At 43.4% G+C, this 16,654-nt stretch overlaps 1 protein-coding gene across 1 annotated transcript in view; it reads left to right on the plus strand.

Moving 5' to 3' along the window:
* Nucleotides 1-16,654, plus strand: part of PKP2 (plakophilin 2) — a 76,406-nt gene that overhangs the window by 24,297 nt on the left and 35,455 nt on the right. The window contains exon 5 of the mRNA XM_090043324.1: nucleotides 5,140-5,347. Coding sequence (XP_089899450.1) covers nucleotides 5,140-5,347 — 208 coding nt within the window. The remainder of the gene's footprint in view (nucleotides 1-5,139; nucleotides 5,348-16,654) is intronic.

A 16,654-nucleotide genomic window follows, 5' to 3' on the forward strand; every position in this document is an offset into this window, starting at 1 on the left:
CTAGCCCAATATCCTGTCATTGACAAGAGCTTTAGTAGATGACTTAAAGAGAGAGCATATGAATAGGGCATATCTTAAGAAATCTAAAGAAACCCCTGTAACACCTTTCCTGGTATCCACCGTTATTGATTTTGGGATGGCAACAGATGCATTCCTGACTGTTCTATTTAACTGCTGTTAATGGACCTATTCTCCCTGAATTTGCCTAGCCCATTTTTTAATTTAGCTGTACTATCTACTGCTGCAACATCCTGTGGCAATGATCTCCACTAGTTAAGTGCACACTGCATATAAAAAAGTACTTTCTCTTGTTTGCTTTAAACCTTCTTTTCTGCTAATTTCAGTAGATGCCCCATAGTTCTAGTATTCTGGGACTTGTTAAATAACAGTTTCCTATTTACTTTGTCCAAATCCTTTGTGATTTTTTTTTTTAGACCTCCATTATATCCTCCTCAGCCTCCTTCTTTCCAACAGAAGAGTCCTAGCCTTTTTAGCCTTTCTGGTATGGCAGTTTCTCTACACCCCAGGTCATCTTTGTTGACCTTCTTTGTACCTTTTCTAATTCTACTATTCTTTTTTTGAGATTCAAAAATTAGAACTGCACACAATACTCACAATATGATGAAGTTTTCTGTTTTGTTTTCATTACTATCCTTCATGATGCCCAGCATTTTATTGGCCTTTTTTATTGCTGCTTCACATTAAGCCAGTATTTTTAGAATGATTTACAATGACTCCAAGGTCACTTATCTGAGCTGTAACAGCTAGTTCAGAACCCAGCATTGAGTACATGTAGTTGAGGTTATTTTTTACTTGCACTCATTAACATTGACGTTTATCTGTCACATTTTGTCCATTTGCATAACTTTGAGAGAGATTTCTGCAACTTCTTACCATCAGCTTAGGATTTGACTACCTGGAATAATTTAGTACAGTCTGCAAATGATGAGATATCACTGTGCACTCCCTTTCCCAGGTAATCGATGAAAATGTTAAACAAAACCAGGCCCAACATAGATTCCTGTGGTATCCCGCTACAGACAGTCCTCGACTTATGATGGTTCTAGTTACGACGAACCATAGTTACGATGTTTGTAAATTGACACCTGGGTTTCGAATTTCTGACCCAGGTTTCAACTTTACAATGCTGAATGCTGGATACAGGTCTGTTGGTGGAAAGGGAAGGAAAAGGCCATGGCAGGGCAGATCAGGGCCCCTGGGGGGGGGGGCTGGAACAGGGGCTGGGGCAAATGCTGCCCAGCTGGGGCTGCTCTGGGCTCTGGAAGTGGGGGCTACAGGTGGTGGGAGAAGCCACAGCTTGTCCAGCTGCTCCCCCGGCTGCCCCCACTGCGGCAAGGCAGGCAGTGCCAGGGCTGTGCCGGATGACCATGGGAGAAGCCGCAGCTCATCCAGCTTGTCCCCTAGCTGTGCACACTGGGGTGAGGCAGCTTGAGCCGGGTAACCACAAGAGAAGCTGTAGCCTGTCCAGTGGCTCCTGCTGCTTGTCCAGTAGGGCATAGCAATCAGGGAGGAACGTGTGACCCCAGATCTGGTCTGCTTCGGGAGGGGTGGGCTGCACTCAGGGCAGATCCGGGGCATATGCCCCCCCCCCCCCCATGCCCTTCTGGACACATGGTCAGAGCGGCAGTGTGCCACTTATCTGGTGCTCACTCATTGCTGCTGCTGCCACTAAAGCACTATGGTACTGTACCTGTACTGAATAAAGAATAAGTCCCAGTACTGTACAGTACAGTACTTTACAAATTCACTGCACTGCCCATGTGCTGTTCTGTTTCCAAACTTTTTCCAAACTGCCCATCATAATAGCAGAAAAGCATAAATCTGGTGGAAGTGATGTTTCTTCTTCTAAGAAACATAGAACAATTACTATGGAAACAAAAATGGAAATAATTAAGAGGTCTGAAAAAGGAGACCCCAACTGAAAAGGGGAGAGCTTTGGATATCTGCCAAATGACTATCATGCCCATCCTGATAGACAAAGCAAGAATTCAGGAGCATGTTAAGGACTTGGCTTCTATGCACTCACCTGTAATAACTGAGCAGTGTGTTGGACTTACTGCTCAGGTTGAGAAACTGTTAATCATTTGGCTGGAGGATCAAAATAAACGCCGTGCTCCTGTGAGTTTAGGCATCATTCAGGAAAAGGCTAAGAGTCTTTATGATAATCTATAGCAACAACAGGGGGAGAGTTCTAATGCTGAGCCTTTTACTGCAAGTAGGGGATGGTTGATGTGTTTTAAAGCCGGGGCCAATATGCATAACATCAAGGTCTCAAGCTGCCAGTGCTGATGGAGAGGCAGCTTGTGCTTTTCCTGAGACATTGACTGAAATCATTGAAGAGAGTGGCTGTTGTGCTTAGCAAGTTTTTAATGTTGATGAAACTGGACTCTTTCAGAAAAAAATGCCATCGAGAACCTGCATTGCCAAACAGGAGAAATCTATGCCAGGGTACAAAGCTGCTAAAGATAGGCTCACTCTTTTGCTTGGTGCAAAAGCTGCACGTGACCTTAAACTTAATGCTTAGTTGTATACCATTTGGAAAACCCCAGAGCTTTCAAGGGACATTCCAAGGCGTTTCTCCCAGTGATATGGAAATCCAGTCCAAAGGCCTGGGTCAATAAGAATATTTTTGAGGATTGGTTTAATCATCATTTTGTGCCAAGTGTCAGTGATTATTGCAGCAAAAACAATCTTGCATTTTTAAAGCGTTGTTAATCCTCAACAATGCTCCTGGTCATCCAGCCATCCCTGATGACATGCATTCTGACATCAAAGTGGTGTTTCTGCCCCCCAACACCACCTCATTGTTGCAGCCCGTGAACCTGAGGGTTACTGCATCCTTCAAGGTCTGCTATCTTAGGTGCACATTTGCCCAGGCCATCAGAGCAATTGAGAAGGAAGGTGGACCAACTCTGAACGAATTCTGGAAAGGCTTTAACATGCAGTTAAGAACATTAGTGAGGCATGGAATGAAGTCAAACAATTAAATTTGAATGGTGTTTGGAGAAAATTGTGTCCTAAGTTAGACTGACTTCCAAGGCTTTACAGACACTGTTGAAGAGGTGACCAAAAATGTTGTTGAAATGGGCAAATAACTCAACTTAGATGTTGCGCCAGAAGATGTTGATGAGTTGCTGGCATCACATTTTGAAGAATTAACCAATGAGGACCTCATTGAATTGGAACAGCAAAAAGTGGCAAAGGAAGAAGATGTACCCACTATTGAAGAGACTCCTCATAAAGTCTTGACAACAAAAGTGTTGGCTGAGGCATTTCAACATTTGGAAGCTGCTTTGTCTCTGTTTGAGGAACACGACCCTGACATTGAATGGAGTGCATCAGTGAATAGGGCCATATCCAGCATGTACAGCTGCTACAGAGAAATTTACAAGCAAAAGAGAGCATCTGTCTAAACTTCCTTGGGCACTTTCTTTAAGAAAGTAGACAAGACTCCAGGAAAACCTGTAGCCAAGACTCCTGAGAAGACTCCTGCCAAGAACCCTTCAAAAAGTCCAGCAAAGTCACCTCAAAGAAGTCCTTACAAATAAATATGATTGCTATTTACACTATAAATACATAAACGAATATATATAGACAAGTAATATAGCTACATTTATTTTATATAATTGATTAAGTACTGTACAAAATTCTGGGTTATGTGGGGTGAAAATAAGGTATTGGGCCTTGGTTCAGGAACCAATCCCCCATTTATAACATTGTTTCCTATGGGAAAATCGGTTCCAAGTTACAAATTTTTTACTTAAGACATGGTTTTCAGGAACCAATTGTAAGTCTGAGGACTGTCTGTCTTGACCTTCCTCAATCCAGAAACATGACCATTTAGTCCTCCCTTTTGCTTTCTATCTTTAAACCAGCTTTCAGTCCATGAAAGAACCTTCTTGCAATGCAGTAATAGCTCACTGATTTTTTTTTTTAAGACCCTTTGGTGAAGGACTTTGCCAAAAGTTTTTTGGAAATTCAAATATATTATGTCAGCTGGATCCCCCTTGTCTATGTGCTTGTTACCACCCTTAAAGAACTCCAACAGATTGGTGAGACAGATAAATATGATATACTGGGGAAGAGTCAGCGTGGTTTTTGTAAAGGGAAATTCTATATGACATGCTGATTTTATTCTTCGTTATAGATTCTACCAATTTGCCAGGGATAGAATTGAGACTCACTGGTCTGTAGTTCCGAGGATCACTTCTGGGGTCACCTTTTGGATGATGGATATTATATAGTCACGTCCCCCTCAGTTCCCTGGCTCAGAAACCACTGCTGATAATACTCATACCATTGCTGGCAGTTCTGAAGTAACACAAATGTGAAATTTAGAACTCTCAGGTGAATACCATCTAATCCAAAGATTTATAAATGTTTAATTTATTGATTTTATTCTAAAATTTCCTCTGTTGTTACTTCAGTATAATTCAACTCTTCTGATCTGTCCAGTAGCAAGAAGCAGTTCAGTGTGGGAATCTCTCCAACATTCTCTGCAGTAAAAACCAATGCCAATAATTCATTTAGCTTCCCTCCTCTATGGCCCTCTCATACCTAAATGCATATTTTATACTTTGGTCATCCAGCAGTCTCACCAGTTCTCTAGCTGCCTTTCTGCATTTGGTGTATTTTTGTAAGTTTTATTATTAATGTTATCATCCTTTGCTAGAAGTTTTTGGAATTCTTTTGACCTATATTGTTTTGCTTTTACATTTAACCTGCCTTACTGTGTGCACTTTCCCATTTTCCTCATTGGTCAAGGCTTTGCCTCTTCAATCATAGAAAACAGAGCTGGAAGGAACCTTGAGGCATCATATAGCCCACCCCCCTGCTCAGCTTAAGATCATCCCTCTATGAATCACCCCAGACAAACATTTGTGTAACCTGCTTTTAGAGACTTCCATTAAGATACTACAACCTCTCTAGACAATCTATTCCAGTGGTTGGCTTCTCCTCCTACCTAAATCTACTTTGTTGCAACTTCAGAGCTTCAACTCATTCAGCAAATTGTTAGCCCTGAGTAAATGGAACATTTTTTTTTAATTCTGTAACTGAGAATGTATTTTTCCCCATGCCCAAACATTTGCAACAGTTCTCTTGGGGTTCCTTTCTTAGGTTTATTCTCTTCATGGTATTCCCAAGCTTCTACAAATCCTGAATGTGCAAAATGAGGACATCCAGCGGGCAGCATGTGGAGCCTTGAGGAACTTGGTGTATGAGGATAATGACAACAAGCTGGAAGTATCTGAGCAGGATGGGATTCCAGTCCTGCTCCGTTTACTCAGACAAACCAGGGATGTGGAGACTAAAAAGCAAATAACAGGTAATACTTGTGGAGCATCAGTATGCAAGTTTGGAGAGCTCATTGTGGTGCACAGGGCTGCTTTAGTATAAATGATTGCTTACTTTACATAGGCAGACACTGGGAGCACCTATACACGTGCTGGACATCTGCTTTAATGCATGCGTCAGAGCAGACTCAATTAATCAAGTCTAATGGAGCATGTTAATTAACATACTCCAGCAGCCTCCATGTCACATCTATTCAGTATCCCCATGCTTCAAGATGATAGAGGGGCACTTGAGCTAAAGCTTCATGGATTTCATAGACATTAGGGCTGGAAGGGACCTTGGAAGATAATCAAGTCCAGCCCCCTGCCCCAGGGGCAGGAAGTCAGCTAGGGTCAAAGGATCCCAGCAAGATAAACATCTAAATGTTTCTTAAAAGAGTCCAGAGGAGGTGCATGCACCACCTCTGGAGGCAGTCTGTTCCAGGCCTTGGGGGCTCAGACAGTAAAGAAGTTTTTCCTTATGTCCAGCCTGAAGCAGTCTTGGAGGAGTTTGTGACCCTTTCACCTTGTCATCCCTTGGGGCGCTCTGATGAACAGGTATTCCCCCAGATCCTGATGTATATCCTGTTGTACTTATAGGCTGCCACCTGGTCCCCACTGAACCTGTACTTTTCCAGGCTGAAAAGTCCCATGGCTCTCAGCCTCTCATCATAGGGTCTGTTCTCCTACCTTCTGACCATATGCATGGCTCTCCTCTGGACTCTCTCAAGCTTTTCCACATGCTTTTTAAATTATGGAGCCCAGAATAGGATGCAGTACTCCAGCTGTGGCCTCACCAAGACCCAGTCCAGCGGGAGGATAACATCCTAGGATTTGCTTGAGAAGCATCTATGGATGCAAGCCAGAGTTTTGCTTGCTTTACCAGCTGTGACAGCACATGGTGGCACATATTCATCCTGTGGTCAATTGTGACCCCCAAGTCTCTTTCAGCCGTGGTGCTCGCAAGCGTAGCACTGCCGAGCCTATAGGCATGCTGCAGGTTTTTTTACCCCAAGGTGGAGTACCTTGTATTTTTTGGTGTTGAGCATCTTTAGGTTTTCATCTGCCCAATTCCTGAGCCCATCAAGGTCAGCTCGGATCACCAGCCTATCCTCAGGTGTGGACGCTTTACCCCAGAGTTTGGTGTCATCGGCGAACTTGACCAGTCCACTTGTGATACCAATGTCTACATCATTAATAAAGATGTTAAAGAGTATAGGTCCAAGGATGGAGCCTTGGGGGACCCCACTGGTCACAGCACACCACGATGATTTACTTCTGTCTATTACCACTCTCTGAGTCCGACCTCAGAGCCAATTCCCCGGCCATTGGATTGTTAGGTAGCTGAGGCCGCAGTTGGCCAATTTTTTGATGATGAGATCATGGGACACCAGATCAAAGGCTTTTTTAAAGTAAAGATATACGACATCAATCTCTTCTCCCTTGTCTAGGTGATGGATGAACTTTAGTTCAAATACCCCTGCCATTATTTGGACTCTGAATACACGTGACGTTGTGGACGGTTTAGTTTGAGCGGCTCTTGAAGCCACTCTAATTAAAGTGCCCACCCCTGTACCTCGGAGCATGTGTATAGATGCCCTGGGTGTGTCCAGTTCAGTCGAGAAGAATTAAGAATTTAGAGATGTTGTGAGCCAATTTAGGCCCCTAGCTTGGGCCTACCCCTGAAGTTTTCACTTAAAGCCAGTTCTCCTAAGGCGTTATACCAACAATGGTACCAGGCCACTGCAGTTTCCCCTGTATAAACTGCTTCTGAATTCTTAGTGTAACCCTTCTGCTGAGCACTTATAGGCAGCAACAGGGGCCAGGTTCAGTTTTGGGGTACTAAATATATTTTAGCTTGCCTCGAACCCCCACCCAGACCACTTGGGAAATACTAAATAAATTACTATGTTGTCCCACATAAACAAAAACCCCTCCTGGTGAACGGTATAAACACAGACACCCAAATTTATTACAGAGAATATAACAAAACAAAAAAAACCTTAAATGTAATTTTAAGCCACTATTACTACAAAGCAGTCTATAGGTGGCACCCTCTTGAGGGAAGCTTCACCCATATCCCAGCACTTCTAAGCTTGAGTTGTATGTCAGAAATAGATGTCCTCACATTTGGGGTCTGCTCCTCCCTACCCCTCTCCTTGATCACAGATCCCCATACCCACAAGTGACTCTTGGTGTGGGGCTGATGATAACCAGAAAGTAGACCCATAGCAATACTTCCCTCCCCTTCCTGTATAAGGTGGTAAAGCTCATTTTTTACTCAGGCTTTGCAGAGATTACGTCCCCACTCCTATCAATATGAGTTTGCCAGAGTGAGGACTGTGTAAAAAAATTAGTAAGGGTGTTAGAATATGGCCATGATAATTTGTCAGGGAAAGCCCTCTGGATAAAAAATATTGTAGTTTCCCCACTGTATATTAATTTAGCATTTCATTAGGGGAAAAATAAGTCTCTGTTTCTCACAGAGACAAAGGTGTTTTAATAAGCCTTGCCTTTGCGCCCTGCCACAGCGAGTCAAAGGGCAAGTGCTCCCCTGTGCTTCTCTATGGCAGTGGTACACAGACTAAGTACACAAACAGGAAGCCAGGTTGTTTTTATTGAAGAACCAAAAGGAAAGCCATGTCTGTGCTGTTTCTCAAAGAAAACCAAAATGGGTAGGTAGAGTAAGATTTTGTTTTCAGATCCATTTACTCTTTTAAAAGGAGAGAATTAAAAACATTGATAAATTAAATTGTCCTTAAAATAGTGTTACTCAAACATGTCCTTTTTAATTTTTTAAGGTTATTTAAGGTTTTGTTTCCAGTCTGTGTGTTATCTCGGCTAAATTCTGCCCCCACCACACTGTTAACAAGTTTTTCACATTCAGTTATTGAAAAATCAAGTCCCTCATATAATTTCTTATGCCATATATTCTTTCAATATACAATAGCACTTTTGCACTAGGAATTTCTGCTTCTTCTATTGCCAGTGGCCCAATGACAGTTTTAAATGATATGTTGGTACAAATGGCTGTGTCCTGTCCGTGCTACAAGTTCCATCATTAGTACTGTTTGGAAGCACTTTGATCATTCTAGGGAAGTTGTTTTCAACTTTTTTTCATTTGCGGACCCTATTGAAAATTTCACATGAAGGTATGGACCCGTTTGAATTGTAAGTGTAGGTATTCACAAACTTTTGATAGATCATAGTAATCTTTCATGGACCCACTAAACATAATCTGAGGACCCCCATGGGGTCCACAGACCACAGGTTGAAAACCACTGCTCTAGGGTAAAGAGAATAGAAGTAGGGGAGGGTGTAAGGGACACCAACCCCAGGCACCAACTTAGGAGGGGTACCAGAATTGCCCCCCACCCTCACAGAGTTCATGTCTTGGCAGCATAAGCAGGCAACCATTGCTGGGTGCATGGACACTGCTGCTTTTGCAAGAGCAACAGCTGGGGTGGGCAGACCATGCTGTGGTGGCAGCAAAAGCATCTGGAACCATTTTTTGAGTCCCCAGCATAGGTAAGACTCTGTATAAACCCTGTCAATGCATCTTCTGGTACGGCAAAACACCCTGCCCCACCCCTTGCCCTTGCCCTCCCACACCATCCCCCATCCCCAGTTTTCTCACAGGGTTTGCCCAGGATCCAAATCCTGCTAGTTACACCTCTGGGCTAGGGACAGACGTTACACATAAACCAGTTTAAGTGATCAGAAATTGATTTAAACCTGTAACAGAACAGACATGCAGTGCACATAAACCAGTTTGAAAATGGCTGAAACCAGTTTGAGATAAACATGGTTAAATGTAGTATCAGATTTAACTGATTTGGGTCAGATTGGTTTATGCAATGTCTGTCCCAGATCTCCTCGTGGTTTAACTTAAACCAGAGTCCCCCAGCATCCCAGATGCTTTGCATCTCTGGGCAGTGCTCTCTGCTCTGCAGCAGGACTGGCCCCGCCCCTCTGCTCCCTAGCTGGAGCTCCAGCAGAGATGGCAGGCACAGCAGTGTCTGCCTGGCTTCCCCCTGCCCCCGCTTCCCCTCCCCCTACCACCGCTCCCTGCTCAAGTGGGGATTTCTGGCTCCCCTCTCCCACAGCATGAACTATAACCAGCATGCTAGCTAATGCTGAGAGGTATCTGCATACAGTAGACAAGACAAAGGTAGCCAGGACAGTGTCCACTTAGGGCTTTTTCAAGCTAATCAACAGGTCAGCTGGTAATGTCCCTCTATTTCTTCCCTGGAAAAAGCTGTTTAAGAAGAGCATGAACTAATGACAGAGGCTTTTAAACACTGTGTTACGAACTCCCTGCTGGGCTGGTCAGGAGCAGCAGGAGGAGGAGGACCTTTCCCTAATCAGAGCCTTCTGCCGGGGCCTGACCACGCCTCAGCTCAGCACTGTAGACGGGAATGGAGGGCTGCTCTAGTACCCCCCAGCTTCTAACCTGAGCCACTGCATGCATGTGTATGTATTTCTTCAGTCCAGAGGGGATGTGTGTACAGTTACAAACCAGTTCAGCCTAGGCAGATTAAACTAACCTTCAAAAATTAAGTCAATACAGGCTCAGGATTTTTGAATGTCTGTCTCTAGACCTGGGGATGAATCTACTGTGCTTTAATTTATCATAATGGTATTCAGTTTAAGGGGTATCCTGTCTCTGCAGTTATCTCAATCACTGAACATGAATGTTTACCTGAATGATTTAGAAAATTCTGGGAAATTAAAGCACAGTCTGTGGCAGTTGGCACAACACAAGATGTTCCAGGATGTCCTCATGTCCCACAGACGGCAAGGAATGAGATTGACTTTACAACAGCAGTTCGTTGGTTTGTTTGTTTGGGGTGGAGGGAAGGTTTAATCTAGCTGCAAGTTCAAATATTCAAATATTTTAGTAGGCAGCAATGTTTTCTCCTATTTCTTTTTTTATTAAATCTCCCCATAGCTGATCCTTCTCCCAATTGGAGACCTATGAGTAGGGACCTACCTAAGTCGCAGTTTCACAGATTTCATGGAAACCACAAAATGCACCATTGCCTGCGATTACCGCAGTCACCAGGATTGGCTGTGATTGCCTGTGAAATCAAAAAAGTGGTAGTGAGGTAGACTGAATGAAGGCACCCTCCACCAATTGGTGGCAAGCAGCAGGGCAAAGAAAGCAGTAGTGACGTAGACTGAGTGAAGGTGCTGTTTGCCAGTCAACAGCAAGGGGAGGGGCCACCAGGGCCTCTCTGCCAATCAGCAGTGGGGGGCAGAGCCGCAGCAAAACGCCCACAAAATCGGCTCTGTACGCAGTGAGCAAGCCACAAAAAACCTGTTGTCTCACCACAACTTAGGTAGGTTCCTACCTATGAGTCAGAGGGTTATTGAAACTTGAGAACCTAAGGTATTTTCAGTGATCTCAGAGATGTTTTGTGTTTATTCTGAACCCAGGTGGCAGCTCTGCTTCCTCAGTTTCTTAGGTTGGGTAATGCAGGGGTGGGCAAAATATGGCTCGGGTCAGATCCAGCTCACCAGGCAATTCCATCCAGCCCATGGGCACCCACCAATTAATTGTACCCTGCCTAGCCCATGCACCTTGCTCCCACTCTGGTGCATGAAAGGGCCCTGCCCAACCAGCATACAGCTTCCGGATGGGGCTGCTGCTGCCACTGCTTCAGCTGCCAGGGGACCTGCTCAGCTTCCCTGGTGTCCAGCAGCTTCTCCTTGTCTCCCTGCTGCAGTGCTAACTCCAGGCAACAGGTAGGGAAGCATCAGGGGTTGGGGAAGCTATGGTGGGGGCAGGTGGGTGGAGCTGCAGCTGGGCTGGGGCAGGGAGCATGGAGTTGGGGTCCAGGGGGGTGGCAGGAACACAGAGTTTAGGTGGGCAGGGTGTGCATGTGGGGGAAGGTGGAGGGGTGTGGGGACCTCCTGGTACACAGCCCTTGCCACCAGGAACAGCAGCAGGTGGTGAGTGCTTGGGGTGCTTGTGGCCTGTACAGGCATTGCGTGTGGCTCTGGCCAGAGCTGTACATGGCAGCAAGGAGCGTGACCTGCCCAGCCTGCCTCTGTCAGGCGGGATGCCGCACAGCACACATGCAGCTCCTGGCACTCATACACCACCACAGGAAGCCCTGAACCCTGGAGCCAGCTATCTTCCATGCTCTCTGCTGCCATGGAAGCAGGGGACAGGACTTCTGGTTCAGATGGCAGTCCATACCCCCGCCCTCCCAAAAGGAGTAGTTCTGGGGGCAGGGGGAAGGATTTCCAGTGGCAAAGGTCAGGGGTTAGGGTCAGGACTCTGGTCCCAAGATGGCGATCAGGGGGCAGGGCTACCATTGTGGCCCTTGACACCTCCCCAGAACTCACTAAGCAGCTCTCCAGCTGAAATTTTTGCCCACCCCAGTGTAATGCCTTCCAGTTTAAAAGACTCTCCCACCCATTTTGTCACCTTACCTCTGAATGTCATGGGCCTCTGAAGGAATAATGGAATATTGCCTACATATTGCATATTGCACAGTGCACATGTGTTGCAATGTATACTTCAGGGGAAGGGTTTTAGTGCAGAATTTCACACCAGATCCTCCCAACTCAAAATGGCAGGCTCCTCTTATTTTTTTTTTATTTTTTTTTACATGCTGACTTTTATTTAATACTTAGTAATTTATGACTAAATTAGTTGAGGTGAGTGGCAATCTGGACAGTGCATGGACATTCATCTAATTAAACTCTTATCATCCATCTGTGAATGGTTTGATAACTTATCATAGTTGAAAAAAAAACTGGACTTCTGAAACACCAGGCGTAATTCGTGAGATAGTGAGAATCCCCTCCAATGACTCAAAGGCCTGTGATTTTCTGTAATAGTGATGTAATCTCTGGTTAAGACTGACAGAGGCAGGCTATGTGATTCTAGTGGTGTGTAGGAAGTGTGGCACCAAAGCTCAGTATCTGAAGTAAAGACTTCAAGCTGAGTTACCTGCCGAAGCAGTGTGGAAGGGAGGACCTCCAGAATCTTAAAGTGTTGTCTTGCAATAAATATTCTTAACAAAATGACAGAAAAAGATCTATTTTATACACATGAGAACATTCCAGGCTTACAAGTTCATCTTCATGGTTACTACTTAGTTAGTGCCAGGATTGTTAATGTTGATCTACCTGCCTAAACTTAATTAGGCCAGTCTGGTAAGACTAAAATGTACTGCTCTCAGTTCCTAATAATACACACTGTAAGACTAGTCATCATGGACACTCCCTCCCTGCCCATCCAGCCAACACATGTATACACACAGTACAGAGGGGAACAAAACAACATTAATAACAGGAAAAGTGGAGAAGTTTCCCTGGAGAGTAAATGTGATTCTGTGATATTCTCCCCATCTCTGTATAACCTCCTGCATAGTATATGTGCTTGTAGTGATGGACCACAAATTGGGGTGGGAAGGTGGGAGCAGAGTGCAAACAGTCTTGCTGTTTGGCATGTAGCTTTTAATTGAACAAGTGCAAGCTCAGCAATGAGAAACTGTGGAAAACAATGCTGGATGCAGAGTGCTGCTTTCCACCCTAGACAGTGCAGAGAGCTGGAGCAGGGAGCCATGCCAGTGTACCAACCAGACTGGCTGTGCTGTTAGTACAGTGGTTTGGAAGCTGTGTAATGAGCTGATAGGTTTTAGCCATGTCTTCCAAACTGGCATAGTCACAAAAAGGTTAAGTAATCACCTCAAGTTCACACTGAAAGGCATGGAGCTGTCGCTAGCTTCTTAATTTCATTTTAATTTATTAAAGAAAAGAATAATTGTTTAACGTGAAAGCAGAGTAACTATATTTTGTTTCTTGTCTTTATATATAGAAACTATAATTAACTATATAACTAAGTATATAACTATATATAGTTACTCTGCTTTCATGTTAAACATTTTTTCTTTTCTTTAATAATTAATAATTCTTTTAGGAAGGAAGCTGCCAATGAATTATAGGGCAGTGTGTAACTTGATGGGAGATGGCAAGAGCTGAGAGAAATGGCATTTTTGTTTGTTTTATAGTGAGCTTTGAAGGGAACAGAAAATAGAGGAGCTCTGGCATGACAAAAATCAGTCTTTTGAAAGGGAGCCAGGGAAGCCTGGAGGGGTGTGTCTAACCTCTTGATCTTGTTATCATGCAACGTAAATCTAAGAAATGAAAGAAAATTCCTCCTGTAGGCAGGATTACAGTACAAACAGGCAGAACTGTCATGAAACAAATTATAACTGGTCAGGGAAGCTCCACAAAGCTTGCGCATATAAGACATCTAGGGGAACAAAATATGCTACTATGAATACACTGTGCTGTGTACCTAAAAGGAAAAAGACCCATCTTACAAAGGTGTTTGTATGCAGGCAACATTAATCATGCCTGTAATCCTGCTGAAGCCAATTATATTTCTCACATGGGTAAAAATATGTCGCTGTACAAGTATTGGTAACATGTTAAGTTATATTTTGGCATTTTTTAATCTTGTATTCTAGGTAGCTGTCTCTACAATTCAACATTTACTTTTTTCATTCTTATCTAATACAGTGTTTTGTCAAGTCTATGTATATTCATTCTATTGTCATATGAATTTTGTTTAATGTAAGTCCAGTGAAACCATTCTGAATTCAGATCTTGTTTTACTGCCTACTAACTGCGTGGATTTGTGTGCGTGTACTTGTTTCTCTTTTTTCCCCCTTCATAAAATTCATTCACAGATGATAGCATTACTCCCAAAATAATGAGTGGGTTTTTTTCCATTGCTGGCAATTACTGTAGTTAAAACAGGACCTGCATCAAGATATTATAAGAGAAACATTATCCATGAGTGGATCAGAGGAACATCTGCCTTCACTGTACTAACTTTTAAAAGATGGAGTTCATGAAACTCAGAATAGCAAAAGAAACAAAAGCTGCCTTTGTAGTGAAGAGAAGCAGTGTATATCCTTTGTCGGGAGAAGTATACATCCTTTAAAATCATTGCCTTATACGTTATAGTAAAATAGTGGAAAACCTAACTAGTTAAAAAAAATCCATTGACCTTTCTTCAAACTTTTGGAAGCTGTGAATGTGCACAGTACATAGCATTTATCTGAAAGCATTCATAGAGGCAGATGGCTGGAAGATAACATTCCAGATGTTAAATTCCTCAGAGGGTGAACAATATTTCCTATTAAGTGTGGAAGAAACTTGCTAACAGAAATCTCCCACCTTAGTGTCTGCAATGTACACTATGCAACATAGTCTTTAGTAAAGAATTGTTAGTTAGTTAAAATTCCAGCCACTGATAAGAAGGTAGGGGGTGAAATTTCAAACAGACCTAGTAATGTGCTGATTCGGGGAATCTCCATTGCAACACCCACCGATGAAGTTTCTAAGGAAGGTCCACCAGAACTTTAAGCTGCCTAGGACTGCATAACCACTGCCTCTGTGAACCCCAAGAGTGAGTTCATACCTGAATTGTGCTGGTGTAAGAAGGCACAGCTAGCTTCACAATTAGTTTTGCCCCTATCCTGTAGTGTGTGAATCCATGCCAGGAGCCATGCACAGTTAGCTGAGGTACTTTGGGAAGTGTTATTTTTTCTCCCTTATGTCCTATCTCAGTGCCTAGGGTCAGCCAAAAACAACCTCCTACTAGTACCATCTGCGCATCAAATCCATTCAGCAAAAAATGTGTGGGAGGCTGTTCTTGGTAGTAGCTCTTTTGCTCTGGAACTCTTGTCATCCACCAGAGCCCAAGCCTGATCTTCCAAGGTCCCTTCTGGCCTTACAATCTGGGAATCTCCTGGAAGCGCCTCAAGGCTTTATTGAGGCCAGGAATTTAGCAAGCAAGATTGAGTTGGTGTAGTGTTTTGAAGTTTTTTGTTCATATATAATGTTTAATATTTTATCTGATTTAATAAGTGATTTGGTCTTCTTACTGTGAGGGTTTTGTTTGGGGGTTTTTTTGGGAAGGAGGGCATATAAACCCAATGAATAAAAGAAATGAGTGAATATTTGTGATTTTGGTAGTCAGGAAAATGAGTGAATTCCACAGATTGCCAGCATAATTTTGGAGTGGGTTTAGGGCCCTGGACCGGGTAGAAACAGATCTGGGTTTTGTCGCCTTGCCTTGGGCAAATCTAATCAGGTCATCCTTTGCCTCAGTTGTCTATCCGGAAAATAGAAAGAATACTTCCTCAGTGCAGGGGGGGCGAGGAGGATACGTTTATCAGTAACTTTGAAGTGCTCTGTTGTGGGGAGCCGAGAGAAGGAATGCATATGCAGAAATTCCAGAGGGAGAATCTCTGTCGACTGTGTGAATCTAGGGGGCGAATCTGTCTACAGAAAACAAAGCAAAGCAGGTTGTCACTATCTCCAATGCATGCTCTCACCTTTTCCCCCCATTTCCCTCAGGCAGAAGTACATGAAACAATACGTCCTGTTTTCATGCTCTGCCTCTGCTAGATACTGAAATGCCTATCCCTTGACCCTTTCTGGGCCATAAAATCCCACCATGTGGTTCAGGTCCTTTTGTCTTTTGCTGTTTTTATGCCCCTTTAACATACTACTATCACTGCCTTCCCCCCAAGGCAGAAGAAGAGCGGTATTACTCATTCCATTGGTTTAGCCATATCACTCAACTGACTGGGTTTTTTAATGTGTTCACCATTTGCTATTTTAGGATGAAGATTGCAAGAGAGAAGGAAAAGTAAATAAAAAAGAAAACCCATTGTCATCCCTGAAAAGGCAGAAGGTGAAGTAGATTTACGCTTTATAGACTAAGTCAGAGTTGGTCTATAAGGTGCAACTCTGCTTTGCCTTCTTCCTGAGTTCAGACCAACAGCTAATTACTTATCTCTCTGTAAGGTCAGAAGCACACAGTCCCTTCCTCGCATTGTAAGCCAGTGGGCACTGCTCTGCCTCCCTATGCTGATCAGAGTAGTATGAGCCAGATGGAATCCTTTGCTCCTTGATTCCCAGAAGCAGCCTTCACCTCTGGATCTTAGACCTCCTCTCTATTTACTGCTCATCCCTATAAGAAAGGAAAGGATCTGCTGTACACATTTAAGACCTCATGGAATATTTGTATTATAAAAATTAATGTTGCAGTTAAAGAACCCATGGACTTCAATTTAAAAGTTATCTCATTAGCTAGCTTTTCATTCTGAGAGTACTAACAAAGGATTTAAAAACAACCATTTGTCTGCACAGAAAGAGCAGCAGCAACACCTGTTCTGTGAACCAAGACTAAATGAACTATTAACCACCTGACTTGCTTAATTAAAACTTGTTTTAAATCTGAACATGTACAGTATAACACTGTA

Source organism: Crocodylus siamensis, chromosome 4 (assembly GCF_052110815.1).
Source record: "Crocodylus siamensis isolate JL-2025a chromosome 4, ASM5211081v1, whole genome shotgun sequence".
NCBI classification, from domain to species: domain Eukaryota; kingdom Metazoa; phylum Chordata; order Crocodylia; family Crocodylidae; genus Crocodylus; species Crocodylus siamensis.